This window comes from Pipistrellus kuhlii, unplaced genomic scaffold (assembly GCF_014108245.1).
Source record: "Pipistrellus kuhlii isolate mPipKuh1 unplaced genomic scaffold, mPipKuh1.p scaffold_m20_p_3, whole genome shotgun sequence".
Classification (NCBI taxonomy): Eukaryota; Metazoa; Chordata; class Mammalia; order Chiroptera; family Vespertilionidae; genus Pipistrellus; species Pipistrellus kuhlii.
In genome coordinates this window covers 89,990,882-90,015,230 of record NW_023425529.1, presented here as the reverse complement: position 1 = coordinate 90,015,230, position 24,349 = coordinate 89,990,882, and the positions used below count along the sequence as shown (strand labels likewise).

Genomic DNA, 24,349 nt, shown 5'->3' with positions numbered 1-24,349 from the left:
TTGGGTGAGTAGTTGCAAATGAAAACTCCTGTGCTCTGGGTTTAGAGAAGAAAAAAAAAAAGACAAAACTGTGGCTTTTCTCTCAGATCAGCTTCCATCTGCTATCTCCAGACTCTGCCTCAGGCAGCAGTGCTGCCACCTTTGGCAGCTGGATGTTAAGTGGGCCAGGGTCACAGCCCTGGTGCTCTGGGCTGTGGAGCCCAGTCTGGGCTCTGTCTTTGCAGGAACAGGACCTCTCATAGCGTGGTGCTCTCCTCTATTGGCCTGCTGGCCCGCCACCTCTGAGAACTGGGTCCTCTCCTCTCGCTACCGCACCCTTCCTACTGGTCTCCAGGTGTTTTCTGTCCTTCCTTGATATTATATATATATATATATATATATATATATATATATATATATATATATATATATATATGTCTTCTTATCAGCTGGATCTCAGTTTGTAATCCCAAGTGATTGTTCTCCAATTTAGTTGTATTTCCAGTATGACCCTGGGCCAAGATGCATGACAAGCCTGCCTATTCGGCCACCATTTTCTCTCCTCCATAACCTTAGCATTCCTGAATCTTTCTTTTTAGTTGGACCTTCATTCCATCATCACCTTCTCAGAGGCCCTCTCTGACCACTCCATCAGGAGTAATCCCCAACTCAGACCAAAGTCTATCACAGGACCTATTCTTAGTGTCTTCATTTATCACTATTATAAATCATCTTGTCCATTAATTTGTTTACTGGTTTTTGTCCCTTCTCCTTACACCTACCCCTATTCTTCCAGGAATTTGAGTGCCTTTAAAGTGAAGACATCTAATGAAAGACTAAATGCCAGAGACAAAGCCTTCACTTTCTAGGTAGGAGGAAAACACATTTTGCAGCTGACATGTTTGTATAATAGAATGCTTGGGAACATAAAGCAGTAATCTCCAGCACGTGCCAGGCATTCACAGATTCCAGGCATAAGTGGTGAACAGCACATCCCAGAATATTTGGCACATAGTGAGTGTTGAATATTAAACAGTGGCTGAATGAATCTATTCATCTGAGTTCACAGAAATTACATCTCTGATTGTGAATGGAAGACAACATAAAATTCTTACAAATGCCTATTATGCATTTTTGAGGAAAAATAGACAAATAATTATAAGGGCTTGGGTGTGAGAGCACTAAAGATATTCAATAAACCAGAGTATTTTGAAAGCACTGATATTTACAGACGCATGCACAGTGTCTCAGTCTCCAGAGGTTGTGCTTGTGTCTGGCTTCTGACTTATTTGCAAGATGTACAGAATCCTGTATAGTCAGATAACTAGCTTTGGCCACAGAAGAAATAGCTTAGAGGAAATAAAATATTCCAGTTATTCCACATACAACACTTTGAGGTTGATATTCCATATATCAATAAAAATAGCCATTTGGAAGTAAATTTTTACTAAAAAGGCAAAGGAAGTAGGAATAGAACAATATCTTTACTGGAAAGTTCAGATAAAAAACTTATTCCTAAGATATGAACTCTATGGCAATTTCCCAAACAGCATCTCCAATTCATTATATAATATAGATCATGGTTTTATAGACTCTGTATCACTACATTTTCAAATGTCTGATGGTTTCCTCTTAAAGGGATAGGTTTTTATTATTAATATTTCTCTCTGAAAACTGTCATTATGAGCTGCCGACCTTTTTCTCTGAGTTCTCTAATCCCTTCCCCCAACTCCTTCTGAGCTCCGGTCCTAGGTTGCACTAATAAATGCATTTGAGAAATCAGAACCTTAGGCAAAAACATTTTATTTGAGGTAAGGCTTACATAGTCCCAAAAAGTAAACATAATTCACAAAAGGCCTGAAGGTACCAGATGAAGTTCTCTGGTATAAAGAGAAGGCACTGATTATAACAGAGGAAGTGCAACATGTGTCTTTATGTTCCACGGCCAGTTTGATCCTATCAAGTGAATATGCTCTTTTCCAAGTGTGACGACTGGCAGGCAGGCACAGAAAAAACTGAAGACTTCTCCACTGGGCTAGGCAGCTAGCCTCCAGGAGTATTATTACAAATGGCACGAAGGTGACCATGATGGTAGCAATGACAATAATCAAACTGCGACAACAATGCTGAAGTCATCAGCAGCAGCTGACAAGATCTATAAATTCCTTGGGTGCTTCTACCCAGCAGATCATTTGTCCCTGATCCATTTCTTCGGCAGACCACAAAATCCACTTCAAGAAAACATAAATGCAATACATTCAGGTGACACTGAAAATACACAGGTATTTTTTGATTTGGAAAAATGATAAATCCTCTGGTATCATTTTGGAAATGGGTGAAATCTAAGCTACAAGAAAAATATATTGTTAAAAAGCATATACACCTGGGGACTTTTGGTGGTATGGCTTTAAAATCTATGCTTGGCTATATAAACATTATAAGCAAAATTAACAAATAGCAATTTTTATTTTTAAAAAAGAAAATAACTATATAATTAAGATGTATAGAAGTCAAACTTTCTGCACATATCTTTAGAAAATGGAATTATGTAATTAAAACATCATATGACAGAGTACTTTTTACAAATTAATAGTAAATATGTTGTTACTATATATTAAAGACATAATTTGAAAATTAAAGCTGTTTCACAATATTATGTTCAAATTTTATTCTTTAAGAACCCAGGAAAATTGGCAAATCATCATGCTGTCCTCACAATAGGGTACCTTAGAAGTGATACCTATTCTGAGTTAAGAGAGAGTCATTAAGTAATATTTAAAGAAAAATAAGAGCAAAACATCAGGTACAAATTAATTTAATTCACTTCTGGAGACTTATACAGAGCTCAATGATTTAAATAAAACATGACAACTTTGTTTTTAAATATTGAGGACACAGTTTCCTGGCAGCAGCCAGCACATTTTCCTGTTACAAGCAGGTAACAAAAGATAGTGCTTCAGGGAGAAACAGGACACAGAAGGACCAATAAAGAAATTAAAAGCTCCCAAAGAAGACTTCTTTTTTTTTTTTATGAGGCAAAAACAGAAAAAGAGATAAAACATAACAACCCTGATTATAGACCACAGGGAATTTCATAGCTGGACTCTGTAAGATATTTTATGAATCATCCTTAGTATGGCATTATTCCTATCAAGTAACCAACAAATAATTTTCATCATCAACAATACAGTTAAAAGTTCACAATATGGTAATATCCATGTTAATCAATGTTCCTTCTCCCTCTCTCTCTCTCTCTCTCTCTCTCTCTCTCTCTTTCTCTCTCTCTCTCTCTCTTCCCACAGACATGCGCACACAAACACACACACACACACACATTCAGAATGATAAACAGTCACCTCTCTGGTCTCATGCCCACTGAAAGCTTCATTATAATGAAGAGAAGGAGCAGAAAGGAGACTTCTGGTGCTATTTATTTTCCCATGATAGAAATAAAGCTGCTGTGTCACAACTTGAACACCACACAGAAATCATTATATAGTACAACAATGCAGAATGCAAAAGCAAGTGATTTTTCCAGGAAAAAAAAATTTCCTTTATGATTCTGTTTTCTCCCCCTCAAAAAATACCACATACAGGATTTCCACCAAGAGTCAGGAAGCTTCTGTGGCATATGCCAAGTAGCACATGGACAGTACACAGGCGAAAGTCTTGGCTTCTGTTTGTGCTCCTAGGTCCCCAGGCTTCATAACTCATCTTTAAAGCCTTTTCGTATCTCTGGCCTGGCTTTGTCTTCCTTGCTGGGTGCCAACCATGTGACATAAACCTTCAATGGGTCACTGTTCCAGTGTTTATGGAAGGATATGGGAACCTGGTGAGAAAGGTAGTCCTCAGGGTAATCCACGGGCCGGGCCTGCAGGAAGAAAGAAGAATTATACTCGCTCCTTCATTGAGAACAATTTTGTCCCAGGATAGCAGGTGAATGTATGGAATGATTGCATTCCTTCAATATTTGGTATTGGTTATGGGAATCTAAAGCAAGAAGGAAAATCTGTTCCACTAAAACGTCTCCTCTCCCTGTAGCCTGTGTGTCTCCAGGTACTTTAATATCCCAAAAGCATCACTTTGTGCCTCTATGGGAGATTCCTCACCCACAGGTAATAAATATAGAAGGTTTGCTTGGTACTTTCAGTTCCTATTAGGACTTCTGCAAAAAGGCAGAAAAAAATTATTTCCCAGGTCTGTCTATAGGTACTCTGGCTGGGAGGGGCAGGACATTCTCAGAGCCCCTTTGCCTGTCTCCTGCTGACAGCTCATTAGGAATGCCGGTGTCTTTCAGCCTCCTGTGTGCAGTGGTGGCACACATATCCTGCTCATATGAGTGTTCAAACCATAGTACCTGTGAGGAAGGCTTCAAAGTAATGAATGGGGAGAATCTTCACACTTACCGACATTTGGTATGGCCATTGAATTTCACTTTAAAAATTCTAAGCACTCATAGAGTTAAAAATTTAAAAAAGAAAATACGGTGAGATAGCAAAAATATACTGGAGTTAGGTCTAATTGAGTTGGGAATGTTTTGAATATTAGCTGAGGGAATTCATATATTGTGTGATTTTTTTTTTTTTTTTAGCAAGGCTCTCTGATAGTTTGTTGGCAGTAAGGAAATTCTAGGAGAAACTTACTTCCAATTCAGCTCTCAGATAATCCCACAATGGCCCCAACAAAAGAAAAAAAGCAGTAGGAACAAATCACTGCTTGTTTTCCACATTTAGAAATGAAGCTGGGAGATACAGATATGTCTAACAGGAGGAAAATAAATGCATAACACCTTTCTCTTTACTAATTTCTTGCCAAATAAAAAGAAACTGACAATTTACTTCTCCAACTTAATAAAAGAAAATAATTGAATGGATCTACAAACTTTTAAAGTCTGAGGCTACCCACTGTCTTTCCCTCTATTAATATAATTTAAAGTGGTAACTGCTTCTCAGGAGCCCTGGCCTAACAAGCATTAGAAGGTGCTAGTCATAACTGATAAATGAGGTTACAGAAAAGAACATGACAAACCAGAAAAGTGAAATGATCCAAAGAGGCATCTATAACATTGAGATGTTATAGCCCCTCATAATCACATCTTTGTGCCCAAATGCCAAAAGGAAATCCAAAATGGGCAGGGTCAGCACAAGAACACAAATTAGACAAAATTAGCACCTTTTACCTGTAAAGATTAGAGCACACAAAATGGTACAATAAATGGAGATTAAAACTATATTTTCTTATACAAACACCAATGTGTTATAGCTGTATTGAGGTATACTATATATGCATACAATTCACACACAATTATGGTAGTTTGAAATTTTTTGGTAAATATCCAGTTAGCCAATCACAAATCCAGTTTTAGAACACTGTAATTCTCTGGCAAGCGCTTATAGTCAATCCCTGCTCTCACTGGCAGACCCAGGAAACCTGATTTGCTTTTTCTCTATAATATTGCTTTCTTTCTTTTTTTTAATATATTTTATTGATTTTGTACAGAGAGGAAGGGAGAGAGATAGAGAGCTAGAAACATCGATGAGAGAGAGAGTCATCAACCAGCTGCCTCTTGCACACCCCCTACTGGGGATATGCCCACAACCAAGGTACATGCCCTTGACCGGAATCGAACCTGGGACCTTTCAGTCCCCAAGCCGACACTCTATCCATTGAGCCAAACCAGTCTTGGCTATAATATTGCTTTTTTATCAGTGGAATCATATAATATGAACTAGAGGCCCCATGCATGCATTTGTGCACCGGTGGGGTCCCTTGGCCTGGCCTGAGCCCTCTTGCATGCAATTCAGGACCCCTCGTGGGATGTTGGACAGCCGGTTTCAGCCTGATCCCCACATGCCAGGCTTCTTATATGCATATAAGATTTTTGGTTAATCTCTTCCCGCCCTCCCCTCTCCCCTCTTTCCTCTGAGATTCATCAGTCTGTTCCATGTTTCCATGCCTGCAGGTTGAGCGTCGGCCCCCTGGTGGTAATTGTGCATCATAGCTACTGGTCAAATAGTTGGACGGTCATTTAGGCATATATATATATAATATATATACACACACACACACACACACACACATATACATATACATACAGATTTTGTGCCTGGCTTCCTTCATTTAGCACAGTTGTATATATCAATGGTTCATTCCTCTTACTGCTGAGTAATATTTCTTTGTGTGGAAATACCACACAAACAACACACATTTCTGATCACAGCTTTCACAGGTCAGGAATCTGGCCCACAAAGAACTGAATATTACCGTGACCACCAAGTGAGCCTGGAAGGGGCTCTTTTCTCAGTTGAGCCTCCAATGAAAACACATAGCCTGGGCTGGCATCTCCTGAGAGATTATGAAGGTGAGTTCCCAGCTAAGAGTATCCAGATTCCAGTCTTTTATATTTTCTTTCATGTTAACTATTTCCAGCATTATTCATTCCTTCTGATATATTCCAATTACCATGTGGTATTACATCCTTTCAGCTCAAAGGATTTTCTTTAGTTTTTCTTGCAGGGAATGTCTACTAGCAAAGGATTCTTTCACTTTCTGTTTATCTGGGAATGTCTTTATTACACTTCCATTTTGGAAGGAAAGTTTTACTGGGTATAGAATCATTGTCTGATTAGTGTTTTTTTTTTTCTTTTGCCTTTAGGCTTTTATTGTTTATAATAAAATCAAATCAGCAAGTAATCTTATTATTTGTTTCCATTTTCATTAGGTTGTTTTTTATATTTTTAAAGATTTTTCACTTCTTGTCTTTCAACAGATTGTGACTCTTTTTATAATTATCCCACTTGAGTTTTGTTGAGCTCCTTGGGTCTATAGATTAATGTTTACATCATATTTGGTAGGTTTCCACTCTAATTTCTTTAAAAAAATATATATTTTTTTTGGCCAATTCCCCTCCACCCCCTTTTTTTAGTACTCTCATTAAATGTATGCAGATAGACTCTATGGTTTACTCATGTCTCTAAGGAGACTGTTCATTTTTCTTCAGTCTTTTTTCTCTCTTGTCTTTGATTAAGTCACTTCTATTGGTTTGCCTTCAAATTCTCTAATTTTTTTTTCCTGCCATCTCAAATTTACTGCTAAGTCCAACTACATAAAATCTCATTTTAGTTAATAAGTGTTACAACTACAGAATTTTCATCTGGTTCTTTATCATAGTTTCTATTTTTCTATTAAGATATACTATCTGTTCTCACTGTCATATTTTCTTTAATTATATGAACACTGTTTATATAATTATGTGCCTAGAGTATTATTAACTCATTTGAAGTCTTTGTCTATCAATTTTACCATCTGGTCCCACTCAAAATCAGTTTTTATTGATCATATTTTCCCCCCGAGTATGTCTCTTTGCTTGTCTCATGATAATTTTTGTAACTGATTATTTCAGATAATATATTAGAGCAACTCATAAACTCATAAATCTGTGTACCATTAGTCCTTTTTTTTTTTTTTTTTTTTTTTTTTTTTTTTTTTTTTTTTTTTTTTTTTAAAGTAACTTGCCTGAACTTACACTGTGGAATCATTTTTCCTGCAGTGCATGGCTACTGGTATCTCCATTCAAGTTTAGTTCTTATTTTTATGTGTTTTGCTAGAAGTTATCCTTGTGTTTGAATAGCTTGGTGTTGCACTCAATCACCTTGAGTCCATCAGGTTCCTACCAATGTGTGGTTTGGAAAATACATTCAAAGCTTCAGTAGGTTTTCAAATATGTTTTGGCTTTTACTTTCTACTAGGCTCATTCACGGTCCTATGCATGTACACATAGTTTCTTAGCAGGCCAAGAATTGTGTAGAGCTTTCCTATTCATACTCTTGCTCTCTCATTTCTAGGGTATTGGATATTATTATATTTTTGACTAGTACATCCTTTACTGTATCCTAGATTGCAACTTCAAGCCAGAAAAAGGTGTATGTTTTTCTTGTTTGTTTCCTATCAAATTTGACAATTTTAGTTTCATCTCTCCCTCCCCAAATCAAGTTCACGGATTCTGACAGCAAAACTGGTGTTCTCTCTATCCAGGCCCAATTGGCAAAACTGAGGAGACTTCACCCAGAAGAGGCTCAGAAGTCCTCAGACAACGTTATTCTTACCCAAAACTATAGCAGTTTTTCAGCAGTAAATGCTTCTGTATGTTTTTCAGGATCTGGAAATGATTATATGGACAATTTTCTTCAGAGGGTTCATTGGCCATTGCATGTTGCCATACCCATCAGTGGCATATCATTTTGGAAGAACAGGAAACCACACGCCTTGGGAACTTCATTTGTAACAAAGGGATTAGTAGGAAGGATAGACATTTCTTAAAGCTCCCCTGTAAACCTATAATTTCACCATAACCTTCCCTGACTAAAAAGAGGAGAGTGGCCCAGGCAACTTTGCATCTGGGACTGCTTCCAAATTCCCATTGCATCTCTAACTCATCAGGAATCCTAGATTTTTTCTTTTTGCCTCATATCTCTTTCTCTATATGAACAAATATAGTTTTTGGATCAGTGTTCACCCCTTACAAATGGAAAGTAAATTCAAATCACAGCACATTCTCTAAAAGGGCTTAAGAACAGAAAGATATCACAGTATCTATTGGGAGGTCAGGGTTTAAGTACATTTTATGATTTTGGAAAGGCTTGAAATTTATTATGTGATCTACAGAAATCAAGAGTTTTATGATGTATGGAACAACAATCTTCAAAGGATTTTTACTCAAGGATAATTGCCATCTTTATTTTCTCCTTATCATATTATTTACTCATGTATTCTTTCCCTAAGTAAAAAAGGTTATCATAAAAATCCAAGACATATTAACAAAGATAATATATTTCCCTTATATACCAAATGTTTTAATCACCCTTCCTTTTCTGTGAGAGAAACATGAAATAGAGCAAGAGAGCCGAAAACGGTTTGGCTCAGTGGTAGAGCGTCCGTCTGTGGACTGAAGAGTCCTGGGTTCGATTCTGGTCAAGGGCATGTACGTTGGTTGCGGGCATATCCCCATTAGGGGGTGTGCAAGAGGCAGCTGGTCGATGTTTCTCTCTCAATGATGTTTCTACCTCTCTATCTCTCTCCCTTCCTCTCTGTAAGAAATCAATAAAATATATTTTAAAAAAAAGAAAGAAAAAGAAATAGAGCAAGAGAGAAAGCCAGAGAGAATAACTTGCTTTTCTAAGTCAATATAACACAGGACATAGATTTAAAATGGGTAAGACCACTTTAAGTTTTAAAAGATAGATAAGTATCTTTTGACTTGGACCATGAAGGAGGTTTCTCATGCATTTCTTATTATTTAAGGCACATGTGTCAAACACAAGGCCCGCCAGGCCTTGCAATGTGGCCCGCACCGCGCTGTCATCACTGCACTCCGCTGCGTTTCCATCACAATGACAGTTTATGACTGTTCAGTAAACCATTCGGCCCGCGATTTAGGCTGGATTTTAGATTTTGGCCCCTTCTCTGATTGAGTTCGACACCCCTAATTTAAGGTCTATTTTTTTTTATTCTTCCTTGTGGTTCACAAAAATGTGGAAATGGATTCTGTGTATTTGATGCAAACACCTTCTTTACCTTGTTCACATTACTTTCTATAATGCTATTTCTGTCACACTCAACTTTCTGTATTGCTATGATAGCATTTGCTGCTGACTACTAAATAAAGCATAAAGACAAACTTTTAAATATAAGGAAAGCACTGAAGATAGACATGCATTCCTACATTTCAAATTTCAAAAAGCTTTGTATTGAAGAAGAACAGTGAATGTCTGTGGGCTATGCTTATTTTTAGATAAAGTATATCTGTTTTTATTCTTATAATATCAGAACATCCACTGACCTGATTCTTAAAAAATTACTAAAAGTAATGCAAAAAAATTGTCTTCTTCCAACCCCAAACTGCAGTATGGTAAAGCTATTAGCACCAACCACCCCTGGTAAACATCATTATGTTTCTTCTTTTCTATGACCCCTAGAATATATGCTTATTGATATTTACAAAGTTTAGCCACTCAGTTTAATAGCAACCAAAAGGGGTAAAGCCCAATAAAAAGGTAGCTAATGGACAGCATAAAATGGATGACATTATAAAATTACATACATTTGATGGCCTGCAAGACAATATTAGATCAAGCCTGTATATTTCTAATAATTCTTAAATACCATCAACTCTTTTTTTTTTAATAATTTTTTTTCTACATATTTTATTGATATTTCACAGAGAGGAGGAAGGGAGAGAGATAGAGAGCTAGAAACGCCGATGAGAGAGAAACATTGACCAGCTGCCTCTTGCACATCCCCCACCGGGGATGTGCCCTCAACCAATGTACATGCCCTTGACCGGAATCAAACCTGGGACCTTTCAGTCCGCAGACCAATGCTCTACCACTGAGCCAAACTGGCTTTGACTACCATCAACTCTTTATCTAAAAAAATAAAATAAATAAGTAAAATAAAGAGGAAAGAGAGCAAATTTTCCCTGTTGTTACAGCCAAGGGTCCTGGTCAAACTCCATTTCATTTTCTACATTGTTCTGCCTTCCATCTATATGCGTTCATGGTACAGTACCAACCCCTTGGACAAAGTGGTCAGTAAGAATGCTTGCAGAGCCTGACCATGTGGTTCTTAAGACAGTTTCCAGAAAAACATGTGAAAGCAATGAGGAGAATTTTCCAGTTAGAAGAAATCCTTCTGAGGTAGAAATAAAAACATTTCCTCACCTGGTGGAAGAGAGGGCTGTGTGTCACAGGGATTCCCAGACTGCTGAAACACATCCCCAGGACCATGTCATCAGGAGCATCATTGCTGTAGCAACGACACTTACTGGAAAGAAGTCTCCTGATGGCTTCTCTGCTGAAGACCATTCTAGTGGGAAATCAGAGCAGACATAAGAGTTACAAGTGCCCCTTGTAACCATCCTATATAATAAAAGAATAATATGCAAGTTGACCGTTACCCCCAACACACAAGATGGCCACCCTCATGTGGTTAAAGATGGCTGCCTCTATGTGAACACAAGATGGCCAGCAAGGGAGAGTAGTTGGGAGGGACCAGGCCTGCAGGGGAGGGCAGTTGGCAACCAGACCTTCAGGGGAGGGCAGTTAGGGGAAATTGGGCTGGCAGGGGAGCAGTTAGGCATTGATAAGACTGGCAGGGGAGTGGTTAGAGCTGATCAGGCTGGTAGGCAGGCGAGCAGTTGGGAGCCAGAAGTTCTGGATTGTGAGAGGAATGTTCAACTGCGCAGTGGGATCAGGCCTAAGTGGGCAGATGGACATCCCTCAAGGAGTCCCAGATTGGAGAGGATGCAGGCTGGGCTGAGGGACACCCTCCCGCACCAGTGCATCAATTCCTGCACCAGTCTCTAGTTAATCTGAATTAAAAAAATATCATTCCAAGGCCACATTTCTGATAGGAAAAATGTGATCTCAGCAGTACTGAATATTTAATATAAATTCTGGGGGACATGGCTTTTGTGCTTTCCTATGAAAGAAAAACCACTTATTTATCTAATAGGTAGTTTTATTTCTTTATATGTTTCTTGTTAATACCATGCCCATGTCCTTTTTCTATATGCCCCTGCAGACTGGCATCATCCTTTAATTGCAAAATCTTCATGCGATCAATCACAAAATCTACACTCCCAGCAGGTAGATGGGCCCAGAAAAAGTAGGTACCTCACTCATATAAGCAATAACCGACAATGGGATCAAAGCTAAGTCTATAGAAGCTTCCATACATGATTTTGAGAAAGAGAAAAAAGAAAACAGGGAGGAACAGACACTGATTAGCCTCAAATAGTACTCTGATGGTACTTGATCTGATGCTTTGGGTACTTTCTGGTGGGAGTCCTGCCTTTCCAGACTCCCTCACCAGCCCGTCCTGGCTTACAAAGAAGGCACAACCGTCTGAGGCCTCTGCACCTGCAGTCTCTGGGGCTCCGGAAACGCTGGTAGCAGTCCCGTAGCAGTAGTGAGGAGCAAGTCCTGGGTCTGGCTCAGATGCAGCATTGTGACTGACAGCAGCAACCATAGTAACCCACACAAATGGGCTCCACAAAACGGCATTTGCTTTGATCCTCCAGCCATAGGAGCAATAATAGCTTTCTCTGGTTACCAACCTCTAGGCAAGGCCACTGTGCCCTTTTCTAACACTCTGTACCAAGTTCCTGAAATAAATTCCTCTTTTAAATATACAGATTGGTTTCTGGCTTCCTTTCTGGTCCAAGGGTAGTAATGGATCATCTCATATAATAAATAACCCAATAGCGATAAGGCTTAGGGGACAAATATGGTTCACAACTTCAATCCCAATAAGCAACAACACCCTTGAAGGCAAAAATATCTAAAATTATCTATATATTCCCACCGCTGAGTATAAGGCCTCACACACAGTAAGCATCATATAAAAGTTTGATGTATCAAACAATTGAGAATGAAGCTCCCTTTGCAAAGATCTTCCTAACGGAAGTTCAATGGATCAGTGTAGTAGGAAGGGAAAAAGGACAAAGCTTGGACATAATCACTGATGCAAAAATGGTGACTGCACACTGAGCTGGGCTCAGTTCAGAGCAGTTTAACTACGTAAGTGAACAAGCTGCTGGCAACGCAACAATGCGGAGAGGCTCTCCCTGCCCTTGCCAGTCAGAAGACACGATACAACCAGACAAGAGAAAAAAGAACCTATTTAAGATTATACAAGGAAATGTGACTGTATGAGGAGAACTACAAAAAGGGAAACTGCAAGTTTAAAGGTCACCATAAATTGTCTTTCTTTTAGAAAGTCAAGTGCCCGCCCATGGCCCTGGGCCTCACACATACACGGCTGTGTCAAACTCCAGCTCATCTCACTGGCCTGGGGAATAGGGCCGATGTGAGGAGACACAATGGACTGTAAACAGACAGTCCCCTTAAATGCCACCTATCTGATGCATATGGAGGACCATTTCACAAGTGTACTCCTATTCTAATCAGAGTTGTGATCTTGTTCATTGTCAACCAAATTTAAATAAAAATACTTCCTTTTTTTCCTTTTACCAGAATCTAATAGAATGAGAAAGAAGAGAAAGTTCTTTTATTTGGGTTCACTCTTTAAAAAATTAACTTTACAGGAAGACAAAATGCAAGTGTGAAATATTTATTAGTATTTTTATATGTGCCTTCTCACACAGAGCAGTCCTACATTCATTATTCACATAAACAAAGTACACAGGACCTTTAATGACATATGTTTATTAGTATGCTGATGGGTTCTTTCAAAATAAAGTTGCTCCCAAAATGGAAAGTCACCAGTCATTACCATGGTATGTCTGCTATCTGCCAACTTTTAATTATTGAAAAGATGTTGAAAGGCAGGAGGACTAATAATGTGATTTCCTTTAATATATAATATACTAATTTAAAAATAAGAAAATTGCCCAACCAGTGTGTTGGGTGTAAGTTGAGTGTCAACCTATGAATTAAGAGGTCACTGGTTCAATTCCTGGTCAGGGCACATGCCCAGGTTTCAGGCTTGATCCCCAGTATAGAGTGTGTAAGAAGCAGCCAACCAATGATTCTATCTCATTATTTATGTTTTTTCTCTCTCTCCCTCTCCCCACCTCTTTCTCTAAAAATAAAAAATATATTTAAAAAATAATAAGAAAAACTGAAACAGGAGGTAGGGTGTACCAGAAAGTCAAGAACACACATTGAAGAAAAAGCTCAGATCAGGGAACTGGAGGAGAGTAAAGGGGGGATAAATGGTGATGGATGGAACCTTGACTTGAACGCACAATACGGTATATAAATGATGTGTTGTAGAATTATGCATATGAAACCTGTAGAACTTTGCTTATCAGTGTCACCCCAACAAATTCAATAAAAATTTTAAAAGAAGATAAAGCACCTTATAAATGTGACACCCTCCTCCTGACTCAGCTCTGAACGGTTTAGCAGGATGGTTTCAGACAGAGATTTTCAAAAACTTACTTGACTGTAAACCACAGTGAGAAAACAAACACATTTGATATCGCAACATTTGTGTGTGTGTATATAAAAAAGAAATAAAATTTTCACAAAAAATACTTGCCTTTACCTACATGTGGTACACTATAACATTCCTAGTTTATTCTATTCCAGTCTAAATTTCATTATTTTAAAGTTTTGGTTTTATGAGCCATTAATTGATCCTGACTTACAGTGGAAGGAAGGAAGGAAGGAAGGAAGGAAGGAAGGAAGGAAGGAAGGAAGGAAGGAAGGAAGGAAGGAAGGAAGGAAGGAAAGAAGGAAGGAAGGAAGGAAGGGAGGGAGGGAGGGAGGGAGGGAGGGAAGGAGGTAGGTAGGTAGGTTTGGTTTGGTTTTTCAACTAGACCGTTGGCAAAGTCTAAGCAATACTAGAAAAGATTCAACATTGAGTCTGCCGATTTTATCAATGTTGAATGATAAACAACATTGGAGAAGAAAGGAGACTAGGAGGGTGCTGCAGAACCCACCACACAGGAGATGATCGTGACCTAGATTAGAACTGTGAATGTACTGAGAGAAGTGTTGACATAAGAGATATTTAGGAGATAAAATCCACATGATTTAGCAATCCAGTCGACTGCAGGGAATGAAGAGAAAGGGTAAGAGCTGACTCACAAATTTCTGGGTTAGGAACTGGCATTGATGTCTTATCTGGAAAGGGAGAACCACTGGAAAGACAGAAAAACAGAGGCTCAAGTCAGAAACAAAGAGGTCAGTATGGGGGGTGCTGAGTTTATATGGCCTTGAATCATCCCAGGGCAGAAGTCCTTTGGTAAGTGGACATGAATCAGGAGGTCAAAAGAGAGTTCCAGGCTGGGAATAGAAGTTAGGGTGTATTCAGTACCCAGCCATGGGGGTGGGTGAGATCAGTGAGAGAGTGAGAAGAGAAGAGAGACTACCGTGTTTCCCTGAAAATAAGACATCCCCTGAAAATAAGACTTAGCACAACTTTGGGAGAAAAAATTAATATAAGACACTGTCTTATTTTCGGGGAAACAGGGTAGAAAAGATGACTGGAAAACAGACATTTATGGAATAGATAACAGGAACTGAGAAGGAATGAGCAAAAATAGAAATATGCAATAGGAGGTTGTTTTAGAGAGTAAGAGAAATGGTCAACTTTATCAGAGGTTGTTCAGAGATTAAAGAAGATAAAGACTAGAATGGATTTGTCTGTATGGATCACACTGATAAGGTAGTTTAGGCAGAAGGCTAGGCTTAACCTGGCCCAAATCAGATTAAGGTCCAGCGGCAGTGGGACCAAGGAAGTGGAAGAGTGAGAGGAGTGAACCCTTAAGATGTTTTCAAGGGAAAAAGGGAGATGGTGTGGTGACAGGAAGAAGTTTTAAGATGGAAAAACTGGAGGTGGCAGAAAAGATAGTAGCAAGGGAAAAGCTCAATTGACTGCCCACCTTAATGGGTTAGCAGTGAATGCCTGTCCAATCCAGCAGTGTCCTAGAAGCTGGCATCCCAAGTGCCAGTCCAGTGCCTGGCACACACTGGCTTTTTGACTGAATGAATGACCAATTAACTGGAACAGTGAAAGGCAATTTGGGTAGTTAAGATAATACCCATCTTCAAAATGTCTCTAGTGCCAGTCTCAGAAATAAGTCAAATCCAATAGGTAAGGAAGACAACAAAGGAGTCTGCTTACAGAGCTCGGCCAGTGTCACTCCGTGGTTGAGTGTCAACCTATGAACCTGGAGTCACGATTTGATTCCAGGTCAGAGAACATCCCTGGTTTCAGACTAAATCCCTAGTGGGTGGCACGAGGAGGCATGATTCTCTCTCATCATTGATGTTTCTCTCTCTCGCTCCTTTTCCCTTCCTCTCTGAAATCAATAATATATACAGACACAATAGAGGCCCAGTGCACAAAATTCATGCACAGGTAAAGGTCCCTAGGCCTGGCCAACAATCAGGGTCAATCTGCGGGGCACCTGGTGGGGCGATTGGGAAGCCCCCAGCTGGCACCCACCTTGGCAGGCCTGGCACCGCCCACTCACCAGTCCCGCCCCCCACCTCTGCTACTGGTCATCTTCTTCTGAGGATGCCCACGGGGCAATCAGTGGGCCCCTGGTGCCGCCCATTCGCCAGCCCCAGCCCCCACCACCACCACTGGTCGGGGATTGTGGACTGGGGCCAGCTCTTGTGTTGAGCATCTGACCCCTGGTAATCAATGTGCATCACAGCAACTGGTCATTCTGCTGGCAGTTCCACAGTTCAGTCAATTTGCATATTAAGGTTTTATTATATATGATATTTTTAAAGAGTATGCTTGCAGAAAGCACACAAAAAGTCACTTCTAGCTTTAAAGTGTATTAACACCTTTGTGCCACAAAATATATAAGCCCATATACAAACACTAGGGACCCTTTCAAAAGTGGGAAGTTCTGGCTTAATAGGTACTATGCCTTAACTGGCTCCAACACTTCACCCAGAAAACTAAATGCTTTACCATAAGGCTGCAAAGAGCTTGAACTTTTTTTTTTTAAATGAAAGGGTTGGTACTCGGGCTTACCTTTTAACCTCTTTTCAAAGGCCTGTGAGGACCCCTATCTCCTATTGCTCATGAATTTAGGTAGATGCATGCCACTGCTGAAGAAAGATCAGTCCTCCTGCCCAAGCTTGGTTATCACTGTGAAAGAGCCACCCCCATGACCATGTTGCATACACAACTGAATCAGATAGACCAAACTGGAACACCTGGATATGATTCTTTAGCCCCTTTAGTAGGAACTGTTTTTTTTTGTTTTTTGTGTGTGTGTGTTTTTTTAAAATATATTTTATTGATTTTTTACAGAGAGGAAGAGAGAGGAATAGAGAGTTAGAAACATTGATGAGAGAGAATCATCCATCAGCTGCCTCTTGCACACCCTCTACTGGGGATGTGCCCGCAACCAAGGTACATGCCCTTGACCGAAATCGAACCCGGGACCTTTCAGTCCGCAGGTGACGCTCTATCCACTGAGCCAAACCAGTTCCATCTAGGAACTGTACTTATGTTGGGGACTGCAAAGCAAAAATATAAAGTCCTAGCCTTTCAGAAGCTTATAATCTATTGCCTAGAATTTTGCCCAAAACATAATGGTCATTCAACAAACTCCTATTGAATGAGTTTAAATTACTCTCCTATGTAATAAAGGGGGAATATGCTAATTGACCCTCACACCATTGCAAAGCTGGCGGTGCCCACAGCCAATAAGGAGGGAATATGCTAATTTATACCACGCCCTAAAAGATGGAGGTGCCCACAGCTACAAGACAGTGACATCAAGTACCCTCAGCCCCACCGGAGCGGCAGGTGGGTAGCAAGATTGCTCCCCGCTCACCCAGGTGGGCCTGGCCACTCTGCACACCTGCCTCTGGAGTCCCCCAGTCCCTTCAGCCCCCCAGCTGCCCAAGGCGCAGGCAAGCCTCAGATGGCAGCTGCCTAACCACCCAGGGCCACCCAAGGCTCAGGTAACCAGGGCTGGCCGAGGCTTGTGCTGCTGGCAGTGGCAGCAGAAGAGGTGTGATGAGGACATCACTTTCCCCTGATCTCCAGGTCGCCTCCCACTCCTGAGGGTTCCCAGACTGTACGAGGGGGTAGGGAATCCCCCTCCCCACCAGTGTATAAATTTTTATGCACTGGGCCTCTAGTCCTATATAATAAAAGCATAATATGCTAAGTGTCCAACCATCCGTTTGACCATTCAACCAGGTGCTATGATACACACTGACCACCAGGGGACAGATGCTCTGACCAGTAGGTTAGCTTGTTGCTGACCAATCAGGACTGGACAAGATGGGCCAGACAAGTCCTGGAGCCCTCCTATAGTCTATCCCTGGCTGACCAACCTCCCACTGACCTTCCCTAGCCTCTAAAATATTTCTTTTAATTAATTTCCTTTCAATGTGCATGAATCCATGCACCAGGCCTCTAGTACTTGATAGGTACAGTGGTGGTTGCCAGTTCAGGTTCTGGTCAGGGTATGTGCTTGGGTTTTAGTCTCAAGCCCCAGTAGGAATGTGCAAGAGAGGCAGCTGATCAATGTCTCACTGTCCCATTGCTGCACTGATTTTTCTCTCCCTTTCTCTTCCTTTCTCTCTAAAAGTCAATTAAAAAAATCTTAGAAAACAACTCTCAACCTTTGATTTTAACTGTTACTTGAAACCTGTAAATGCTATACAAAATATCACTTAATTGTTTGAGTCTAAACTTCTAATTACTCTTTTCCCAAATATGATTTGTAGGCACTAGATCATTTAAAAATCTGATGACTTGTTTTCTGAAAATAAAATCTATATTCAATTTTCTTCCCTTTAAACAGGCAATCAAAACTAACTGGCTGCCCAGAAGCAAGCATTATTACCGGGACATTTCTACCAAATACCTTGACATACATTTTTATATTGTCTCTTCAAGATATAAAACATTCCTTACTATGGTTAACAAATTGATGTTTACTTCCAGCTATCATTTACAGAGCACCTCCACAGACCCAGCCGTGCATTCAGAAACAGACGTGCAATGTGGAGAGAATTAGCAAAAAGCCCTGCTCATAGTTACCCTCCTCCTCCTGTGATGTAGCTGTAGCCGCCAGTGCCCAGACCATAGCCATAGCGCTCTCCCAGGAACACTGGTTCACCGGACTCGTAGCAGCTTAGCAAGTGCTGGAGCCTAGAGATGCTAGGATTCCAAAGGGAACATAAGCAATAACTATTTAATTCAGTAAATGTTTGTATGGTTCTTATATCCACAGGTTATATTATAGAATACAATACTGAAATTATTCAGACATGAAATTCAAGTGATTTACAGAAGGAACTATTTTTTATAAGAAAAAAAGAACTAAACACTGTACATTATTGAAAACAGGAAATTGAGAAACACAAGCCTTACCCCCTGTTTTCATAAGCCCCTGGCAGCACAGGTTGGGTGGCTGATTTATGAAGAAGGTGATATAGCAAGTGTACTATATAACTCACTTCTACCCATACTGTTCCCCAGGGAGTGTGAACTAATCCTCACATCTCCTTAGATGTACTTGCTGTATTTTTAAAATTCATTTTAGAGAGAGAGGTAAGGGAGGGGCGGAGAGGGAGGGAGGGAGAGAGAGAGAGAGAGAGAGAGACAGAGAGAGAGAGAGGGAGAGAGAGAGAGAGAGAGAGAGAGAGAGAGAGAGAGAGAGAGAGAGAGAGAGGAACACCAACAATTTGTTGTCCTACTTATTCATGCATTTGTTGGTTGACTCTTGTATGTGCCCTCCCTGGGGATTGAATCTGCAACTTTGGTATATCTAAATGACACTCTAACTGAACTACCTGACCACACAGTGCCACCCACCCACCTGCAGCCCTGCCTTGATACCCAAACCTGTCCACGTGGAGCTCCAGCATGTCTGGCCCAGCCCTCAAGCCCACTGGCCTCCTCTGGCTGCTTCAAAATCTGATATCAGTCCCTCCAGTCACCTTGGGCTGGTCCCACCTTCTCTGGGTGCCTCCCCACTTCTGCCCCATCTCCAGAGCGCTGGAGGAATGTGTGGAAGCTTCCTGTCTGCTCTACTGTGCTCCTTTGCCTGGTAGGTGGGCCACAGGGCACTCAGAGTGCGAGCTGTGGGTGGTGAAGGACTGATGAGGGGGCGCTATGAGCTCACACCCCTGCCCTCCCTGGCACAGGATGGTCCCACCTCCTCTGGCACCTCCCTGCTTCTGCCCTGTCTCCTACCATGCTAATGACCTGATCAGTACCTGTTACGGCATCACTCATTAGCATATTAGATCTTTGTTAGAATATGATAGATTGTATGTTCTTGATTCCCTCAATAATGACCATAAAGGCATGAATTTTCTGGGCTCTATTAATCTATATGCTTGTTCTTGTGCCAGTACCAGACTGTTTTGATTAAAATGGTCTTATAGTATAGTTTGATATCTGATATCGCAATACCTCCAACTTACTTGGTTAAGCTTATTTCTTATATTTTTGGTGGAACAGTAAATGGGATTGTTTTCTTAGATTATTATTCTGATAGTTTATTATTGGTGTATAAAAATGCCATTGAGCCAAAACCGGTTTGGCTCAGTGAATAGAGCATTGGCCTGTGGGCTGAAAAGTCCCAGGTTCGATTCCAGTCAAGGGCATATACCTTGGTTGCAGGCACATCCCCAGTAAGGGGTGTGCAAGAGGCAGCTGGTCGATGATTCTCTCATCGATGTTTCTAACTCTCTGTCCCTCTCTCTTCCTCTCTGTAAAAAATCAATAGATTTTTTTTAAAAATGCCATTGATTTCTGAATATTAACACTGCTACTTTGCTGAATTCTTTCACTGGATCTAGTGTTTTGGTCAGCCTTTATGGTTTTCTATGTACAATATCACATCATCTGTGTACTCATTTCCAATTTGGAAGTCTCTAATTTTTTCTTCTAGGCTGATTGCTGTGGCTATGGCTTCCAGTATTATGCTAAAATAAGAATGGTAAAAGTAGACATCCCTGACTACTGATATTAAGGGAAACTCTTAGTTTTTGCCCATTTAGTATGATGTTGACTGTGTGTTTTTCATATATGGCCTAACTATGTTGAGATATGAATCCTCTATTTCCATTTTGCTGAGAGTTTTTATCATAAATAGGTGCTAGATTTTATCAAAGGCTTTTTTCTGCCTCTATTGATATAATAATGTGATGTTTATCCATTTTGGTTTCTTTTATGTTATTTGAGATTAGCTACTTTATGTTTATATATTTTTCTCTCTATTGATTAAGGTATTACATATGTGTCCTTTTCCTCTCATTGTACACTATCTCTCCCCTCCCCCACCCCATGCCTGCAATTCCAGGTGTCTATGTTCAATGGTTAGGCTTATATGCATGCAAACAAGTCCTTTGGTTGATCTCTCCCTCTTAGCTCCATCTTCCCTTACCTTCCCTCTGAGGTTTGATGGTCTGATAAATCTGTCTCTGGATCTGCTTTTGTTCATCAGTTTATGTTGTTCATTATATACCATAAATGAGTGAGATCATGTGATTACTTACCTTTCTCTGACTGGCTTATTTCACTTAGCATAATGTTCTGCTGTTCCATCCATACTGTTGCAAATGGTAAGAATTCCTTCTTTTTTACCACAGCATAGTATTCCATTGCGTAGATATACCAGTTTTCTAATCCACTCATCTGCTGATGGGCACTTAGGCTATATCCAAATCTTAGCTATGGTGAATTGTGCTGCTATGAACATAGGGGTGCATATATCCTTTCTGATTGGTGTTTCTAGTTTCTTGGATATATTCCTAGGAGTGGGATCACTGGGTCAAATGGGAATTCCATTTTCAGTTATTTGAGAAAACTCCATACTGTTCTCCACAGTGGCTGCACCAGTCTGCATTCCCACCAGCCATTCACAAGGGTTCCTTTTTCTCTGCATCCTTGCCATCACTTGCCATTTGTTGATTTGTTGATGACAGCCATTCTCACAGCTGTGACAAGGTACCTCACCCTCATTTTGATTTGCATCTCCCAAATGATTAGTGACTTTAAGCATGTTTTCATAGGTCCCTTGGCCTTTCTTATGTCCTCTTTCAAAAAGTATCTATTTTGGTCAATTGGCCATTTTTTTATTGGGTTGTTTATCTTTCTTTTGTTAAGTTGTATGAGTTTCCTGTAAATGTTGGAAATTAAACCCTTATTGGTGATAACATTAGCAAATATGTTCTCCTATGCAATGGGCTTTCTTGTTGTTTAGTTGATGGTTTCTTTTGCTATATAGAGACTTTTTATTATGTAGTCCCAGCTGTTTATTTTCTCTTTAGTTTCCATTGCCCTAGGAACTGTATTGGTGAAGATATTGCTTTGGCAAAGGCCTGAGATTATTTTGCCTAATGATTCCTCTAGTGTTTTTAAGGTTTCCCATGTTATGTTTAAGTCCTTTATCCATTATGAATTTATTTTTGAGTATGGTGTAAAATGGTAGTCTAGCTTCATTTTTTTGCATGTATCTGTCCAATTTTTCCAGCACCATTTATTGAACATAGGTGGTTCAATAAATGATGCATTGTATGTTCTTGCCTCCTTTGTCAAATATTGAGCATACTGCCTTGGGTTGACTTCTAGGTTCTCTATTCTATTTCTTTTTTTTTTAAATTTTTTTTAATATATATATTTTATTGATTTTTTACAGAGAGGAAGGGAGAGAGACAGAGAGCTAGAAACGTCGATGAGAGAGAAACATCGACCAGCTGCCTCTTGCACACCCCCTACTGGGGATGTGCCCGCAACCAATGCACATGCCCCTGACCGGAATCGAACCTGGGACCCTTCAGTCCGCAGACCGACGCTCTACCGCTGAGCCAAACCGGCTTTGGCTCTATTCTATTTCATTGGTTTATAAGTCTGTTCTTGTGCCAGTACCAGGCAGTTTTGATAATATTAGCATTGTAATACAGCTTGATATATGGTATTAAGATCCCGCTTTCTTTGTTCTTCTTTCTCAGGTGTGCTACAACTATTCTGGGTCTTTATTAATTCCAGATGAATTTTTGGAGAGTTTATTCTCTATCTGTGAAAGATTTAGGTATTTTAATGGGGAGTGAGTTGACTCTATAGATTGCTTTGTGAAGTATGGACATTTTAATAATGTTGATTCTACCAATCCATAAACATGGCATGTTCTTCTATCTGTTTATGTCTTCCTCTCTCTTTTTTCAGTGTCTTGCAGTTTTCCAAGTACAGGTATTTTATCTCCTTAGCTAAGTTTATTCCTAGGTATCTTAATTTTTTTGGTGCTATGGTAAATGCAATTGCTTTTTAATCTCTCTTTCTGTAAGTTCATTATTGGTGTATAAAAATGCCATAGATTTCTTGGCATTAATTTTGTATCCTGCAACCCTGACGACTTCATTTATAAAGTCTAATAATTTTTGATGGAGTCTTTAAGGTTTTCTATGTCAGTATCATGTCATCTGTGAATACGGACAGTTTTGCATCTTCTTTTCCAATTAGATACCTTTTATTTCTTCTTGTCTAATTGACATGGCTACCACTTCCAATACTATATCAAACAAGAGTGGTGAAAGTGGGCATCCTTGTCTCATTCCTGTTCTTACGTGAAATGGTTTTAGTTTTTGCCCTTTGAGTATAATGTTGACTGTAGGTTTGTCCTGTAAGGCTTTTATTATGTTGAGGTATGATCCCTTTATTCCATTTTGCTGAGGGTTTTTTTGTTTGTTTGTCTGTTTGTTTGTTTGTTTGAAACAAGAAATGGTGTTGGAAAGAGCTGTGTCACTGCTGCCCCTCTCTCCTCAGCACAGCGCAGCTTCCTCTGGGCTCAGTCTCTCATGACTGTGGACCCAGACCCAGAATATCCTACCTCAGCAGTCCTGTGGACCTCCTTTCCATAGTCAGATGTTACACCTGTCCCAAGGAATGTGGTCTCGGTGCCGCGTGGTTTCTCTGACCCTATGGGCTTGGAGGTCTCACAGTTCTCTCCAGCCTAGATCCCTGATTTTACCATTATCCAAGTGTCCTCTGCCCTTCCTAGCTCCAGCTGTGTCTACTTCGCCAATTCAGGATGGATTTTATTCAATCTAGTTGCTCATTCTATCTGCTCTGGTACAATGCTTGAGACATGTCCGTCTATCCCACTGCCATTTTGTCTCTCCTCTATCCTTCATTTTGTATATATGATGTATCACATTTATTTATTTGCAAATACTGTACCAATCTTGAATCCTTGAAATAAATCCCACTTGGTCATAGTGTATGATTTTTTTTAATGTATTGCTACATTTGGTTGGCAAATATTTTATTGAGGATTTTAGCATCTATGTTCTTCAGGGATACTGGCCTGTACTTTTCTTTCTGTGTATAATTTCCTTATCTGGTTTTGGAATTAGGATAATGCTGGCCTTGGGGGAAAAAATGGAAGTCTTTGCTCCTCTTGAATTTTTTGGAATGATCTGAGGAGGCTAGGTGTTGGTTCTCCTTTAAATGTTTGGTAAAATTAGCCAGTCCAGGAGTTTTATTTGCTAGGAGCATTTTTATTACTAATTCAATTTCATTAGTTGTTATTGGTCTATTCAGGTTTCTTATTGTTCCTGATTCAGTTTTGGAAGATTTTATGTTTTTATAAATTTGTCCATTATGCCCAGGTTGTCCCATTTGTTGGCTTATAGTTGTTCACAGTATTTTCTTATAATCCTTTCTATTTCTATGGTGTCAGTTGTTATATCCTCTCTTCCATTTCTGAATTTATTTATTTGGTTATTCTCTCTTTGTTTCTTAATGAGTCTGGCTAAAGTTTCATCAATCTTGTTTACTTTTTCAAAGAACCAGTTCTTGGATTAATTGGCCTTTAGCACTATTTCCTTGGTCATTATGTCATTTATTT

At 39.8% G+C, this 24,349-nt stretch overlaps 1 protein-coding gene across 2 annotated transcripts in view; it reads right to left on the bottom strand.

The window, feature by feature from the left end:
• Positions 1-2,778: 2,778 nt before the first annotated feature.
• The window catches only part of B3GLCT (beta 3-glucosyltransferase), a 133,611-nt gene continuing 112,040 nt past the window's right edge, over positions 2,779-24,349 (bottom strand). For both annotated transcript variants that reach the window (XM_036456764.2, XM_045588487.1), the window contains 3 exons: positions 18,532-18,651; positions 10,698-10,842; positions 2,779-3,850 (listed from right to left, as the gene is read on the bottom strand). In XM_036456764.2, the coding sequence (XP_036312657.1) occupies positions 3,683-3,850; positions 10,698-10,842; positions 18,532-18,651 (433 nt within the window). In that variant the 3' untranslated portion in view covers positions 2,779-3,682. The remainder of the gene's footprint in view (positions 3,851-10,697; positions 10,843-18,531; positions 18,652-24,349) is intronic.